At 52.7% G+C, this 16,751-nt stretch overlaps 1 protein-coding gene across 7 annotated transcripts; it reads left to right on the top strand.

Moving 5' to 3' along the window:
• The first annotated feature begins 2,632 nt into the window (after positions 1 to 2,632).
• SMUG1 (single-strand-selective monofunctional uracil-DNA glycosylase 1) lies at positions 2,633 to 8,868 on the top strand. Of its 7 annotated transcripts, none has more exons than XM_082419975.1 (5): positions 2,683 to 2,738; positions 4,077 to 4,348; positions 4,626 to 4,869; positions 6,077 to 6,375; positions 7,413 to 8,868. In XM_082419975.1, exons 4-5 carry the CDS (start codon positions 6,088 to 6,090, stop codon positions 7,938 to 7,940), a joined length of 816 nt encoding a protein of 271 aa, XP_082276101.1. In that variant the 5' UTR covers positions 2,683 to 2,738; positions 4,077 to 4,348; positions 4,626 to 4,869; positions 6,077 to 6,087; the 3' UTR covers positions 7,941 to 8,868. The 7 variants fall into 7 exon arrangements, with proteins under 7 accessions (XP_082276098.1, XP_082276101.1, XP_082276097.1 ...); XM_082419976.1 differs by lacking the exon at positions 2,683 to 2,738 and adding an exon at positions 3,406 to 3,481; XM_082419971.1 differs by lacking the exons at positions 2,683 to 2,738; positions 4,077 to 4,348; positions 4,626 to 4,869 and adding exons at positions 2,745 to 3,195; positions 3,406 to 3,481.
• The last annotated feature ends 7,883 nt before the right edge of the window (positions 8,869 to 16,751 follow it).

The raw sequence follows: 16,751 nt of genomic DNA on the forward strand, positions 1-16,751 counted from the left end.
AGATGGCGCTCGTGGCCCAATACAGCCCAGGCAGCCCAAGGAAACCAAAGGAAAACAGCCAGCAGGTTAACCCCTTCCCGCCTGGCTCCAGCCCCAGAAGCAGGCTGGTGGGCAGCTGAGGGCGCTGCCCCAGGCCTGGCTGGCCCCTAGGGAGTGACCCAACTCTCTAGGCTCTGTCCAGGCCACAGCCTGGGTCTGCTTCTGCTGCTTCCCCACAAGCTTTATCTGTAAATCCCAGTCAGCCAGCCCCCTGGAGACTTCCCAGAGGGCTAGGACACTAAGACATGGACAAGGCAGGGAGGCTCCACCGCAGCCAAAGTTTCATCTCTCAGGCTCCATCTCTTGAAAGCGTATGGATCTCTTTCTAATAACCTCCACTTCGGGAGAGCTCCTCACCTCCATCTTCCCTGAGAGGGACTCACCAGTGGGGAGGAGTAGCACGGACTAGAGACAGAGAAGGCCCCCAGGCCACTGTGGGATCAGCTACAGGCACTCACTGGGGGTTGCCCAAGATTCAGTTTCTCCCATGTTGGACTCCCTACCTCTGGGTTCCCAGGGGTGAGTGGGCTTACAGGGACAGAAACAGTTATCCAACACTTCCAGGAAGTTGAAATTGGGGGTGGGGGTCCTGGGGATCTCTGCTTGCCTGTCACTCACTTCACTCATTACTGTCCTGTAAACAGACTTGGAGTGTGGAGGGGCTGCCATGATGATAACCTGGTAGTGCTTGGCAGCAAGGGGCCAAGGATGGGGTGGCAGGAGGGTTGTCAAAGGGTTGGTGAGGTTCCTAGAAATTTTTTTTTTTTTTGGCTGCACCATGCAGCTTGAGAGATCTTAGTTTCCTGACCAGGGATTGAACCTGGGACCACAGCAGTGAAAGCCCCGAGTCCTAACCAGTGGACTACCAGGGAATTCCCTCCTAGAATTCCTAAGCAATGAGATAACACCACCGGTGTGGTTCCCCTTCCCTCCTAATTTTTGTTTAGAAACACACAAATGCATAGATCTATGGAGATAGACGAGCCTGAGCAGGGACCTGTCTAGAAGTTCAGGATATTCTTTTTTTTTTTTTCTGCGTTGGGTCTTCATGGCTGCGCACGGGCTTCCTCTAGTTGCGGCGAGCGAGCGGGGGCTACTCTTCGTTGCGGTGCGCAGGCTTCTCATTGCGGTGGCTTCTCTTGCTGCAGAGCACAGGCTCTAGGTGCACGGGCTTCAGTAGTTGCAGCACACGGGCTCAGTAGTTGTGGCGTGTGAGCTCTAGAGCGCAGGCTCCAGTAGTTGTGGCGCATGGGCTTGGCTGCTCCGCGGCATGTGGGATCTTCCCGGACCAGGGATCGAACCTGTCTCCCTTGCATTGGCAGGCAGATTCTTAACCACTGCACCACCAGGGAAGTCCCCAGGATATTCTTATTTCACTCATTCCAGAGAAAAAAGCAGAGATAGGGAGGTAGATGTACACAGAGGGAGAGAGAGACACACAGATACACAGCTATACAAGAGACTAGGGATAGAGATACATTTACATAGGCAGAGAGAGTCAAAGACACAGAGAGGGAGAGAATCTGGCACAAATGAAAGCTCAGGAAATAATGGAATTTGTTGAGGTGGATGATTAATTCAGTTTCCAAAGTCTTGCAAGGGTAGGGGTGGTTTCTCACCTGTGGTTCAGAGGGTCACTGCTCACAGTTTCCTGAAGCTCCTCCTCCATCCTTTAAGTTTTTGTCTGCTGGTAGGAGAGCAGGGGAGGCTAGGGAAGGGGGTAGCATCCTTGTTCTCTCACCTCGTCCTGTTCTGGGATTCACTGGTCTCCACCTGCAGGGAGACTGCTTTTCCCTGGTCTCAGTCATGGCTGTGCTGGAGTATTCAGGGCAGGGGGATGAGAGGAATCTACAAGATAACAGGACTTATGGTGTTTACAGTCTAATGAAAATATTATAGTCAAGACACAGAAACAGATCCAGAGACGGGACAAGAACAAAGCTAGGAGTGGGACAGCTTTGGATATTAGTATTGGGTTGGGGAGGTGGGAGGGAATGAACTGTTAGATGAGGCCATGAAATTGGTCTAGGAAGGTGTGCTGGACAGAGTATTCGAGGGGGAGGATTGGGAAGGATGGGAAGTCATAGAGCTGGGTAGACAGCAGAGCAGAGTCGGGAGAGAACTGAAATGGTAAAGCCATGGAGACAGGGGCTTGGACAGTAATGGGGGATGCAAGAGTCTCAAAGTCATTACTAAGGAGTTGTTAGAGATGCCAGAAGTGCCTCCGTGGATGTTCTATATACAGTCCTTGGAGAGCTGCAAAGGAGAGGTCTCATACCTGGGGCAGAAGGAGGGCTAGAAATGGTCTGTAGCCATTGTTAATACTCAGGTGAGTTAAGAGATTGCAGATAGTTGAAGCTCCTTGATTGACAATCCCTTTGGGAAAAGTGTTGTGGATGAACTTTTGGAAAGGTGATGCCCTTTACGGCTAGAATCCAGGATCTCCAAGATCCTTACAGAGCTTGGCTTCTCACTTCTCAAGTCTTCAGGATTTAGCCCCGCTGTAAAGAATAAACTACAATCCCCAGCGTCACTTAGGGCTAATTTAGCACACCTTCCGGGAATTTGAGTATTTCCGGCGGAAGTGGCCTCAGCTACGCCAATCTCCTTCCCTAAACAAAGTAGACTACAACTCCCACAGCCCTCCGCGCCCAGGGGCGGGGGAAAGGAACCGGAAACCGGATGGGGCGCCGGACCAGGTGAGGGAGTGGGAGTCTGGGAACTTGGGGCTCTGGGGGCGGGCTGGGAGCTCCCCGGGCTCCCCGTGGGTGGCAGGCGGGGAGTCGGGATGTCTGTGTTTCGGGGCCCCTCGCTCCGTCAGGGGCTCGCCCGGCGCAGGGAGAGCCGAGCCCATGGAGCCGCCCGGGGGGCCTGCGGAGACGAGGCTTTCCCGTCGGGCGGAGCCCGCGGGCGGAGGTCGAGATTTCTTGTGGAGCTTAGCCGTCAGCCCCCTCGGAACTAGGAGGAGAGATGAAATGTTGTTTCTGTGTCCATGCTCCATTATTATTATTGTTATCATTATTGGTTTAAGGATTTGCTGATTGTCCCTGTGGATTCCTGGAGTGCCCCCAAGGGACAGGGGAGTGGATAGTGTCTTGGATTCCTTCTGCACTTGCTGGATTTAGTGTCAGAGAGCCTGGGTGGCCAGACTTATAGGTGGGTCACCCTCCATTTCCTTCATACTTAATGTAATATGACACTGTCATTTAGAAAGTATCTGCCTTTCTGAAGTCTCTGGCCCTGGGTGACTTCAGATAGGACATCCAAGTTTTTCCTTTGGGCTTTCATGGTGTTTTGTTCAGGACATTAAAACTGGAATCACAGTGTATCACAGTGTATAACAATTGTTTATCTGTCTTGTCACAGTCATTTATGAGCCTGGCTTACATTTTATTCATTTTGGACTTCTTCCCCACTAGCAGACTACCACAGTGCTTACCATGTAAGAGACTCATAAATATTGAAAAGTATAAATGAGTTAACAGCTGGTGGTAGGTTGGATGGAATTTGTGATTTTTATTTCATAGAGAAGAGAGTTAAATGACTTAAAGAGAACCTTAGAGATAAAACCAGGACTAGAATTTGAGTCAGTTGACACATAGCCTGCAGCTCTTGCCATCCGGTCAGGCTTTGAAATTCTGGAACACTGAAAATAAGACCTTGTCACTCTTTTGTGTACCCCAGCCTTGCTGTCTTCAGCATGGGTCCCTAAAGATCAAAGGTAGGCTCAACTTAAGGCCTGAGAGAGATCCCAGGCTTAGAGCAGCCAATCTACTAATGTTGGCACTGTGTGGGGAGATGGCAAAGCAAGGGCCCCTGAGACAATTGAGTTCTCCGCAGCTCCCTTCTCAGCTTTTGTTTGAGTTCAATTGGCCGTGGGTAGCCACCCAGACAGATCAGTTAAAGACTTCTGAGATCAAGTCTAGGGAAGGATTTCCTAAGTTTGGCCCTGATTTTTTTTTTTTAATTTTTATTTTATATTGGGCTATAGTTGATTTAAGATTTTTTTTTCTCTCTCTCTCTCCCACTTTCCCTAGGCTAGGGTCAGAGAACAGGTTGATGGATCAAGCTGTTGTGTCAACCTTGAGGTCCCATCTGGGGGAAGAGGTTACTCTTCACCTGGGCAAGGGGTTGAGAGGGAGAAGAACCATGGTCCCTGCCCTGTGGGAGGCCCAGATGTGATGGAAACATGCCAGAGCCTGGCAAGCCCTCAGAAGCAAGCAGAGGGCAAAGCAGGCAGCTGAGCCTTGAGTGAATTCAGGATGTAGAAGTGGAGAGGAGTCCATCAGGAAAGGCTCCTTGGTAGAAGGTAGTTTTATTTATTTTTTAAATTTATTTTGGCCGTGTTGCACAGCTTGCAGGATCTCAGTTCCCCAGTCAGGGATTGAACCTGGTCCATGGCAATGAAAGCCTGGAATCCTAACCACTAGGCCACCAGGGAACTCCCAGAAGGTAGTTGTAAACAGGATTGAAAAAAGATGGTATGGATACAGCTGAGCAGGTGTTTGTTGACTGCCTAATAAAATCTAGGACCTTGGAGCTATGGAGGAAAATTAAACAGGGTCTCCTCTCTGATCTGCCTCAAGTCTAGTCCGGGAGGCCAGGCGTGAATTCATGAAGAAGCAACTAACCATGGTGACGTGCAGTGGTTCTCAGCCGTCACCAACAATCAGCATCACTTGAGGAAGCCTGTTTAAAATACAGATTCCCAGGCCTCACGCCAGCCCTACTTGGGTTGGGCGAGGCTGGGAAGGTACAGCAAGTGCTGCAGCGTCCCGAAGAGGGACGGCTTTACCAAAGGGACAGTTCGAGCTGCATCTGGAAGGGGAGGTATGATTTGGATGTGTGGAGGGCTAGGGGACTCACAGTCCTGCTTCACTCAAGGGGTCTGTGAAAAATTGGGTTTGTAGAAATAGCATGTGCAAGGTTTTGGGAGTTGAGGTAGGAAGGGCGTTTTGAAAGTGTGAATGGAAAGGTCAGGGTGGACCACTGGGTTTGCACGGGAGTGATTAGAAGGAAGATTGGAAGGAATGGCCTCTGTGGGTTACAGAGCTCGCTGGGCTGCTCCCTCTTCCTCCTTCCCCCCCTCCCTCTTTCTCATCCTCTTCCCTTCCCCTTCTACCTCCCCCGGGCCACACTTTACACACAATATCTCATTCCATTTCTTATATCAATATTTTTAAGTGGATATTGTTTTTCTTAGTATTTGGGGGAGGAGACCTGAGGCTCTGGCCATGGTTACGTAGCTTGTAGGAGTCTAGCGTGAGTCTGGTAATCGTCTCACTCACCACTGAGGATTCTTGAACGTGGGCAAGAAGCTGGGCTGGGGTTGGGGGGTTGTAGGATTAGCAGGGTGGCCGAACTGTCTAAGGCAAGATGCGCACAGCCTTGAGTCAGATGGTTTGGGTTCAAATCCCAGCTTCATTATTTGCTAAGTGTGTGGCCCTGGGCAAGTTGCTTGATCTTGCTAAGCCTCAGTTCTCTCACCTGTAACCTGGGAACAGTAATACCCACCTCGTGGGGTGGTTGTGCACAGCAGTGAGGGGTACCTGGTACAGAGCAGTTGCTCACCACCTGGAAGCTGTTGTAATCAGCTCTGTAATTAGTCTCTGGGCTGTGGCTGTGCACCTGCATCCCATCCTTCAGCACACTGGTTTCCAGGACACAGCCTCTCCTGGCTGGGCTTGTTTTAGGTGCTGAAAGTTTGCCATGTAAATATTTATTGAAAACCTAGGCATGGCCTAGGAACTAGTGACTCAAAACCTGTGCCTGATGGAAAGGAAGTTTGGAGTAGGGGATGATTGGTGGTTATAGGTTATGCTCACCAGGTAATATATGAAGAGGGAGGATGCTTGAATCCAGGAGAGGAAGGGCCCTTCATTACCAGGAGCTGAGATGAGTGAGGGCTTGCCTGGACGTTGGGGGTGACTGACAGTCTCTTCTGAGCCCAGGAAGTGGTAGTAGGGGCCCTGGCCAGCCTGGATCCCTCCCACGCTATGACTGGGGCTGTTGGGGCCTCCGTCCATCTCTTTTCCAGGTAACAGTGGCATGGCTGTGCCCCAGGCTTTCCTGCCGGGGCCCCTCCATGAGGGGGCTGCCCTGGTGGAGCCCCAGCCCTCCCCTCGAAGCTCGGCCGAGGGCTTCTTGGAGGAGGAGCTCCGGCTTAACGCTGAGCTGAAGCAGCTGCAGTTTTCTGAGCCTGTGGGCATCATCTACAATCCGGTGGAGTATGCGTGGGAGCCGCATCGCAGCTACGTGACCCGCTACTGCCAGGGGCCCAAGCAAGTGCTCTTCTTGGGCATGAACCCAGGACCCTTTGGCATGGCCCAGACTGGGGTAAAGAGGTCGGCTTCTCCTGTTGGGTGGAGGGGGAGGCTTCAGGGTGGATGCTTGGCTGCGCGTGCTGTGGGGAGCCTGTGCACGGCTGTGGACGTGTGTGGGCCCCCCACCCCCCGCCATACACTGGCTCGTCTGGTCTCAGACACTCTCCCGGCCTCGCTGCCCCTAGTTAACCAAGCACATTAATGGTAGTTCCATTTCCCCTGTGAGCTGTCCACTAATTGCCTCTGAGAGCCCTTCCTTCCGCCAGCCCCGTCCTTTCCTTACCCTGCCGGATATCCCCTCTCCCTAGAGCGTGCTTGGGGTCAGGAGAGGGAGCAGGACTTATGGGGTCCGTGGGGAGACTGGTTGACCGGGGTGGGTAGGGCAGAGATGCAGGACTTTCCGGCAACCCGGGTTCTGCTTCTTAGCTTGAGGAGAGCTTCGGAACAGAGCAGACTCCAGAGCCTGCGTACTTCCCTTTCGGACCTGCAGATGAGTGACTGCCCCTCAGTGCGGTGCTCGGCGGGTGGGGGAGGGGAAGAGGCTTCAGGGCAGGAGGCTCAATCGCTTTTATTGATCCCAACTGGGGACTGAAAGGTGATCCATGATGATCGATGGAAACGACAGCTTGAGGCTTGGGGCTGAGAGGGCACCCAGAGAGCAGTGGTCAGCCCTGTCCTTGTGCCTCCTCTAGCTCTGGCCGCCTTTCTGTCTCGGGCCATCTGTCTGTCCCCCCTGCCACCCGTCACGCCCTGTGTGGGACCACATATCCCCCATGCGCTTCCTGTACCTGGTCCCAAAGGCTCGTGGAGTAGAGGCAAACAAATAGCTCCTCCTGGACCGCAAGCCACATGAACAATTGGAGAAAGAGGGACAGGCTCAAACCAAGGGCCAGGAATCCTTGTCCCAGGCCCTTGGGTGAAGGTGGTTGGAGTGGGGGGTGAGTGGGGCGCAGCTAGATCCTCTTGGAGGGTGGAGAGGGGCTGGTTGGTTCAGAGCCCAGGCGTCAGGTCTCCAGTCTGAAGCCCTGGTGTGTCTCTCCTTCCCCACAGGTGCCCTTTGGGGAAGTGAGTGTAGTCCGGGACTGGTTGGGCATTGGGGGGCCTGTGCAGACCCCTCCCCAAGAGCACCCCAAGCGACCAGTGCTGGGACTGGAGTGCCCTCAGTCCGAGGTGAGTGGTGCCCGGTTCTGGGGCTTTTTCCGGAACCTCTGTGGACAGCCCGAGGTCTTCTTCCGTCACTGTTTCGTCCACAACCTGTGTCCTCTGCTTCTCCTGGCTCCCAGCGGACGCAACCTCACCCCCGCCGAGCTGCCGGCCAAGCAGCGAGAGCAGCTCCTTGGGGTCTGTGACGCGGCCCTGTGCCGGCAGGTGCAGCTGCTGGGGGTGCGGCTGGTGGTGGGCGTGGGCCGCCTGGCCGAGCAGCGGGCGCGGCGAGCTCTGGCCGGCCTGATGCCCGAGGTCCAGGTGGAGGGGCTCCTGCACCCCTCCCCTCGCAACCCGCAGGCCAACAAGGGCTGGGAGGTGGTGGCCAAGGAGAGACTGAACGAGCTGGGGCTGCTGCCGCTGTTAACGAAGTGAGCGCCCCTGTGGCCGGCATAGGACGTGTTCAAGGTCCCCTGGGTCCTTCGGGGCAAGCAGATGGCCACGCGCCTCCTGGACTGGAGCGACAAGGTCCCCCTCGGCTCCCTGGTTGCTGGGATCTGCCGCGGCAGTTTGGACACTACTCCTGCTTGCCCTCCCGATTCCTGCCCAGCTCACCTTCCTTTGAGCATTGCTTCTTTGGTCTGTGGTACCCAGCTCCACAGAGAGCCAGCACCTGCAAACTGCTCTACCTCAGTCTTTCCCTGGAGCCTCTCTTTGGCGGAGAGTGACCTGAACAGTGACTTCCGAGGTCACATTTGCTGTTGTAGAGAAAAGATCCTGCCAGGATCCCCACCCGTCGTCCTAGAACGGCTTCCTTCAGCTCACCCCTTGCCTCACAGGGACCAGGACAAAGCGTGGGTCATGGCTGCTGAGAGTGAACTTCTGACGGGAGACAGGCTGCGTCAGAGAGAGACAATTCGGTGTGGCAGCGTGGGAACGGCCAGAAGACCTGGATTTCCATCTCCCAGCTTTGAGACTTGTGAACTTTATGACTTCGGACAAGTTGCTTGACCTCTCCAAGCCTCAGGATCCTCATCGATAAGATGGGGTCCCTGCCTCGTGGGGCTGGTGTGGGGATTAGCTGAGATAGCCCTTAAAAGTGCCTTGCGTGGTGCCTGGCACGTGGGTGCTCATTACACCTTTTCTAGCTTTCTTGCCGCCAGGTTGGGGAGGCACTGCACTGCACTGCACTGCACAGGAAGCCCCTCTGACCCAAAGACCCGGGTGGGGGTAGGGGTCTGGGCCTCCACCTGTAGCCTGAGTGACGGGCAGATTCTTGCCCCACCAGAGATGGACTAATGACTTTATGACAAACCCAGCCTGTGATTTTTCCGTCTAAGCATTAAAAGCTCCTAAACCCTTTTGTGTTGGCTCTTTTTCCCTCCTGCAGGTCAGGGGTAGAAGGTGGTAGTTTATATTTTCCCACCTCTTACCTCTTCCTGTTTGCAAAGGGTTCTCTTGGGTAGCTGGCGGTGGTATGAACAGTCTCTAATTGCCTTACCAAAGCTGCAGGGTCTCTGTTAGGGGCCTGTCCAGTGGTTTGTCTGCTACTTGGGGCACTGTGATGGGTGGATGGGAGCCTGGTATCTCCAGCTGACTCATTTCTTACGTCTGCTGAATGGCTGCCCCTTTAGTGAGGGCTGGGAAAGTGAATTCAGTTGGGGGCAGAGACCAGCTTAATAAGGAACACATGGTTGAACTCTAGCTTCTAGGACAGGTCATCTCCAGCTCTCAAAATTAATAAGATTTTTTTTTTTTTAAATTTATTTATGGCTGTGTTGGGTCTTCGTTGCTGTGCGAGGGCTTTTCTCTAGTTGCGGCGAGCGGGGGCCACTCTTCATCGCGGTGCGCAGGCCTCTCACTATCGAGGCCTCTCTTGTTGCGGAGCACAGGCTCCAGACGCGCAGGCTCAGTAGCTGTGGCTCACGGGCCTAGTTGCTCCACGGCATGTGGGATCTCCCCAGACCAGGGCTCGAACCCGTGTCCCCTGCATTGGCAGGCAGATTCTCAACCACTGCGCCACCAGGGAAGCCCTCAAAATTAGTAAGATTTTTAATATGTGTCCCCCCCCATTGCATAATAAGTAATTTGAGTGGCCTCCATTCTTGGTTCTTGGGAGGGAGCCTCTAGATCCTCAGAATTTCCCAAGTGCTGGGAGTTTGTCATCCATGGTGTGACCCTCAGACCACACTTGAGGTTATGCTGAAATTTGACTCAGGAGGGCCGACCATGCGTGAAAGACCAACAGTGTGATTAGAGGGCTGGGGTTTCAAGCCGGGTGATATCAGCCTGCCCTCCAGAGAGGGGAGGCGGGGCTGGAGGCTGAGCTCAGCCACGTACATGGTCAATGATTTCAATCACTTGTGCCTGCATAATGAAACCCTAATAAAGACTCTGGACATGGAAGCTTCGGGTGAGCTTCCTGGTTGGTGAACACATGGATGTGTCAGGAGGGTGATGTGTCCTGACTCTGTGGGAGAAAGGATGTGGAAACTGTTTGGGAGCCTCCCAGATCTTGCATTATGTGTCTCTTCATTTGGCTGGTCCTGATTTGTATCCTTTATAATAAAACTGTAATTATAAGTGGAGTGCTTTCCTGAGTTCTGTGCCATTCTAGCAAGTTATCGAGCCTGAGGAGGGTGTGGGAACCCTTGAATTTGTAGCCAGTTAGTCAGCAGTGCAGGTGGCCTGGGGACCTCCAGACTTGAAGTTGGCATCTACAGTGAGGGCAGTCTTGTTGGGGGCTCTGCCCTTAAACCTGAGGGGTCTGTGCTAACTCCGGGTGGTTGGCATCAGAATTACATTACAGTTTTGCACCCCCATGTTCCTTAGACTCCTTTCCTCTCTAAGTAGTTATTGCCCCAGTTAGAGCACTAGAACTGGGCACTGGAGTAATTGCACAGAGATAGGAGCCATTGTTCTCTTATGTATTTAGCTAAGGTAGTCAGGGAGAGCTTTCTGGAGGAGGCGGCACTTCAGGTGGCTTTAGAGACTGGGAAAGTTTCAGAGAGCTTAGAGAAGAGCATTGTTCTGTTCAAGGGCTGGCGAGTAGATTAATGTTGACTTGGCCCAGTTGGGAGAACAAGGTGGAGAGCTAAGTTGGGGCCAGCTTGTGAAAGGTCTTAAATACTAGACTAACCTTTGAGAATTTGCAGTCCAGTGAAGGAAATCAGATGCACAGAACACGCACTTAAAACACCCAACAGATGGGGGATGGAGGGGCAAGCCATATAGGAGGCAGAGTAGGTGCAGTGGGGTCAGGAATGGGAAGGGAGGGGATTAGTGTGCAGGGAAGATGTCTCAGGGGGATAGAGTTGGTTGGGGTGAAAGCCTAGCATTGGGGTGAGAATCATGAGGTCGTGGAGGTAGGGTTGGGCAGTGCGTAGAGGTTCTTGAATAGTAGTGACCAAGATGATGACTTGAAGACTTAGATGTGGCAGAGTCACTGCTCTATCTGGCTTCTAGAGGGTTGTTGCCCTCAATTCTTGGGGTGCACCTTTTCAGGGAGAGGCTGAATAGGGTCCTGGGCCTGCCTTTTCCCAAGGGCAGCATGTTAGTCTGCTAGGGCTTCCATAACAAAATGCCACAGACTGGGGGGCTTGAACAATTTATTTTCTCACAGTGCTGGAGGCTGGAAGTCCAAGATGCAGATGTCAGCAGGTTTGGTTTCCCCTGAGGCCTCCCTCCTGGGTGTGCAGATGGCCGCCTGCCTTCTCGCTGTGTCCTCCCATGGCCTTTTCTCTGTGTGCACCTCCCTGGTATCTCTCTTCTTAGAAGGACACCAGTCGTATTGGATTAAGGTGCCACCCACCCTTATGACCTTGTTTAACTTGGCTTCAATAGGAATTTGGGAGAGTCACAATTCAGTCCATAGCAGGCACCTAAAATCATATCACCGCTTCTTCTTCCCTGACCAATGTCAACCTCTAACAAATGGGTACTCAGTGCCTTTCCTCCAGTCTGGGCATGGAGGCTGGTGTGGTGGCTTAGCTGGCTAATAGGCCTTAATATACCAGACTGGCCCCTACCCCCCAGTCCATTTTAGAACAGTTTCTTCAGTACAAATGAGAGTGTCCTTAGGGAGGGGAAGCTCATTGTTTTCTCCTGGGCCAAAGGGAATGGTGATGTCAGCTGCTACAAAACAATATTGTAAGGGAATTCCCTGGCAGTCCAGTGGTCAGGACTCAGGTGCTTTCACTGCCCGGGCCGGGGTTCGATCCCTTATCAGGGAACTAAGATCCTGCAAGCCGCGCGGTGTGGCAAACCGCCCCCACCACCAATGTTGTGAAAAGTATTTTAAAGCCAAATTGAAGTGATTTGGGATCAAGAGTTTTGCAGTCTAATATGTTGGCCACTAGCCATGTGTGGCTGTTTAATTAAAATTAAGCAAAATAAAAAATTCAACTCTTTAGTCACTTGCCATATTTCAAGTGCTCAATAGCCACACATGGCTAGTGGCTACTGATTGGATGATGCAGATACAGAACATTCCATCATCGTGGAAAGTTCTATTGGATAGAACTGTGAATCAATTCACCTGTAGAGGTTTTAAAAAAGCCAAGCGTCCCAGCTCCACTTTAAGAGATGTTGATTAGGGAGGTCTGAAGTATAGCCTCGCATCTATTTTTCTCTTTGTGCTGTGGATATGCAGCCAAGGTGAAGACAGGATTGCACTGGATGCCCTGAAGGCAAGGAGAGGGCCTTTCCCCGTATGTAACCCCACACCTGGCACAAAGTAGGTGTCCAGGATGAATGCACATCTGGGTACTCGCATCTGGGTTTGGAGATCTACCCCTGGGTGCCCATCCAGTAACATGAGTATCTCCAGAGTTTGTTGTGTTTGCCCAGTGATGGTGACGCGAATTCCGGTTCAGAGGAGTGGTGGGGTCTTCAAGGTCCCACTCCAACATGTATGCATGTGCACACACATGCACACAATTACACACACTCAACTTGATAGAAACCAAGCTGTGCTTGGGGTGGGAGTGCTTCTGAGACTCTGCAGGATGGAGTGTGTTGGGGAGGAAAGGGGCTCTTCCTGTTTTTTTTTCTTACTGAAACAGGATGGCCTAAAGCAAGATTGAGTCTTTTTTTAAAAAATTAATTATTTATTTATTTTTGGCTGCGTTGGGTCTTCATTGCTGCGCGCGGGCTTTCTCTAGTTGCGGTGAGTGGGGGCTACTCTTCATTGTGGTGCACGGGCTTCTCATTGCGGTGGCTTGCGGAGCACCGGCTCTAGGCGCGTGGGCTTCAGTAGTTGTGGATCGCGGGCTCTACAGCGCAGGCTCAGTAGTTGTGGTGCATGGGCTTAGTTGCTCGGCGGCATGTGGGATCTTCCTGGACCAGGGATCGAACCCATGTCCCCTGCACTGGCAGGCGGATTCTCAACCACTGTGCCACCAGGGAAGTCCCAAGACTGAGTCTTGAGTTTGACCACTGTGTGGTCCTTGACTTCCCTTTCCCAGTTTGACAAACATTTATTTTTTTATTTTTTATTTTTTTAAAAATTTTTTTAAAAATTCATTTTATTTATTTATTTATTTATTTTGGCTGCATTGGGTCTTTGTTGCTGGGCTTTCTCTAGTTGGGGCGAGTAGGGGCTACTCTTTGTTGCAGTGCACGGGCTTCTCATTGTGGCGGCTTCTCTTGCTGCTTAGCACGGGCTCTAGGTGCACGGGCTTCAGTAGTTGTGGCACGTGGGCTCAGTAGTTGTGTCACAGGGGCTTAGTTGCTCCGCGGCATGTGGGATCTTCCTGGACCAGGGCTCGAACCCGTGTCCCCTGCATTGGCAGGCGGATTCTTAACCACTGCGCTACCAGGGAAGCCCCGACAAACATTTATTGATCTCTGCTATGTGCCATTCCCCACGCTAGACGCTGTACGGAGTGACAGAGGTGAATTAGATGATTCCTTGCCCTCATGTTGCTCACTGTCTGGTGCTGGGAGATACAAGGCATATAATTATAGTATAAATCAAATGGAAAACGTGCTGTGAGCAAGTTCTAAACACAGTGCTCTGGGCACACTGACTGAGGAAGGGATTAGCCCTCAGTGTGGATAGGAGGCTGTGTGCCACTGAGAGAGCGCAATGATTGGAAAGTTCTTCTCTCATCACTTGCTCAATCTTGCCACCTCCATGGCGTGGGTGTTCGAAAAAGGAGAACACCCAACGGTGTCAGATTGCCCCAAGAATTTCTCAACCCCAACGGCAAGGTTGAGGGGAGGGGCTCAGGGGTCAGGATTGGCCGGAACCAGGCATTGGGCATGGCTCTATGGGAGATGGGAAATGGGGCTTCCTTTCTGATCTCTTGTTCTGTGAACCTCTGGGATGGAAAACAGCAATAGGTGTGTCAGGGGGTGTCCAGGTGCTGAAGCAAAAAAGGCCAGAAACTCAGCCTGGGCATTGCTGGGCAGAGAAGATGAGTGGAATGGGGGGAGGGAATAGAGATTGTGGCCCAGCCCAGACTAGGTCTCAATTCTCCAAATATTCCTGTTTGGTAGGATGTAGGCCAGCTGTTTTCTATTTTTTCCTAATGCCCCAGAGAAGGAAATAATTTCAGTTGGAGCATAAGACATTGAGGTTAGACACATGGATAAACGTCCCAGCTATGACCATCAGGTGATACAGAAATAAATTGCTTTGGGGGAGGCTGAATTGCTTTCTTCTTCAGAGGTCTTTATGCCAGCCTGGCCCCAGCCCAAGCTTACCAGTCAAGGTTGAATTATGTATTTGGGGAAACTTTCTCTCCCTTTTTCTTTTCTCTCTCCTTGTTTTGGCCCTCATTCTGTCAAAAACAAAACAAACAAAACAACTGCAATAGAATTTTCCTGCACATCTTCTTGCCTGTTCTTCTGCCCCTAACTCCTCCTCAAGGATCTCAGCCTGATGTCAGTCTCTATGCCCAGCTGGCAGAGGGGGTGGCCGAGAGCCCAGAACAGTCCTCCATGGTCGCCTGCGCCAAGCCGGGTTGCCATTTCCATTTTCATTAATTGAAGCATCTTGACCCTGATCATTTCAGGCCAGCAATTTCCTGTCGGCTGGTTGGGAGTGTGTGGGGGACATGCCTCAGCAGGTCATTTTGTCCTTCCATCTACCTTGGTGGTGCTGACTCCTAGTCTAGGCTGCAGAAATGGGTCTCTTATTGCAGTTGATAGGGGAGAAGCCCAGTCTCACCCCTTAGGATCTCAAACTTTCTGTCTTCTGAGGAAGGCCTTTCCGGTGTCTACCCTCAAGCCCACCTGTTGTGATTTTGGCTCAGTTTTGTTTCTTTGTTCAGTTTTAAGAAACTTGATGACTGATGCAGTTGCCTCTCAGAACCTCGTCCGATGATGCTTTCTGCTGCGCACTGGGAGAGGAACAAGTCTTTGAAGAAAGGGTTTGCCTTCCAACCGTGGAAAGGCACCGCAGTTGAGCGATTGGGGTGTGATGGTTGCTCTGAGTGTGAGAGTGAATGTGCGTTTTACTCCTTACCTAGCTTTAGGAAGGTCTATGAAGGTCACTGAGTTAGCAAGATCTTGCCCCCCTGTGTGGTCGTGTCACTTTGTAAGAACCATTCCTAGGGGTATGGTGATGTGTTCCCTACAAAGCGTGGGTCTCCAGTGTATTACATGCACTTGTGTACTTTTGTGATCCCTGGGGATCTTGTCTCTGCATTTTGAAAAATCTCCCAGATGGACACTCGTGGAATTCAGTGTGACCCATTTTTGCTGCCATTGGGTCTCTGTGCGTCTGGAGTATTTTTGTGTAGCCTCTGCCTTTTCACGCATCTTCCGGGGAATTGTGTCTTTCTGAGTGTCCTCTGGCTCCGTTTGGGAGGAGGGAACAGAAGAAGGAGCCCAAACGCGGAGGGGAGCCGTCGGGCTGGGGGAGGAGGTAGGGAGGGGGTGCGCTGCAATCTGTGACTCGGAAAACAGATTTGTGTTGGAGGCAGCAGCCCCGGCGCGCGGCGTGTGCGGGGTGGGGATGGCGGGGGCGGGGGCCGCTCTGGCCCCCAGCTCCTCCGCAATCCAATTAAATAACATTTAAATGCATAACCAGCCCGCGCGGCGATGAGGCTGGAGATTGGAGCGGGTGCGGCGGCGGGCCGCGCGGGCAGCGTTTTGTGGAGCTCAGCGATTCTGGCGGCAATTTCCCCGCTCGGCGCGGCTTTTACGAGCCGGCTCCCGGCGCCCGCGCCCGCTCCGCTGCGCCCGCCCCGCGCCCGCCGCTTCCCGCCACTCCCGCCTCCTCTCTTTTTTCTCTCTCGCCTTCTTTGCAGCCTTCTGGTCTGTCCGTGCATCTCTCCATCTCTTTGGATAGCCTCTGCCGCCGTCCCTCCCCGCCTAGCGGTCTTGCTCCTGCGTCTCTCTGTCTCTTTCCTCTGGTCTGTCTCTGTCTGTCCGTCTGTCTGTCTCTGGGGGTCAGACTCTCTGTCGCACCTCCTGTCTCCAGCTCTTGACGTCTGTCGGCTCTTGCTTCTCTCACCATTTCTGCTTCTGAGTGTGACCCCCATTTTCTGGCCGATGCCCTCTCGGCGTCCCTCTGGATCACCATCTCATCACAGCTTCTGATTCTCTTTGCTTGTTTCCTTGTCTCTCTGGCCTCTGCAGCCTCCCACCCCCAAAGCCTTCTCCTCAAGTCTACTTGCCTTCCCCCACGACTCGGAGGCCCGTGGCCGGGCTGTTCTGGCCTCATCACACCAGCCTTCAAGCCTCAGCCTGCCTCCAGTGTGTGCTAATGGGGGTCTGATGATTGGGAGCAGCAAGGCAGGGCCGAGGAGGGAAAGTAAGCAGAGGTTAAGAAGAGGGGGGAGCGGTGATGGACTTGATGGGCTCAGGCCCAGCAGGACTGTGGTGGAGATAAGTGTGTCTGCGTGAATGATTGGATGAGACCATTCTTCCCCACATCCTCTGGGAGCAGAGCAGAGAGGGTTGTCCCATTCAGCGTCAGGGGAGTGAGGTGTTTCCTTTTCAGGAGGTCCACGAGTCCTGGAGGGATGTGATGCCGTTGGAGCTTGAGGCTCTCCTGAGGGTGGGATGGAGAGTGGGGTGCTTCCTGAGGAACCAGGGTGGAGCAAGTTCCCTATATGGAGGAAGACAGGGAAAGCAAGATGAACCATTTCGTTTCTTGTGTGGGACCAGACTCCATTATCATCTCCTCTTCCTTCTCATTCCCTTTCTTATCCCTGCTCAGGCCCCCAACATATGGAGCCTGCCATTTACCAGATGCTATGGGCCCATGCAGATTTCTGGGGGAAGAGCATTCCT

The sequence above is a fragment of the Balaenoptera physalus genome, assembly GCF_965194825.1.
Source record: "Balaenoptera physalus genome assembly, chromosome: 13".
In the NCBI taxonomy this organism is placed as follows: Eukaryota; Metazoa; Chordata; class Mammalia; order Artiodactyla; family Balaenopteridae; genus Balaenoptera; species Balaenoptera physalus.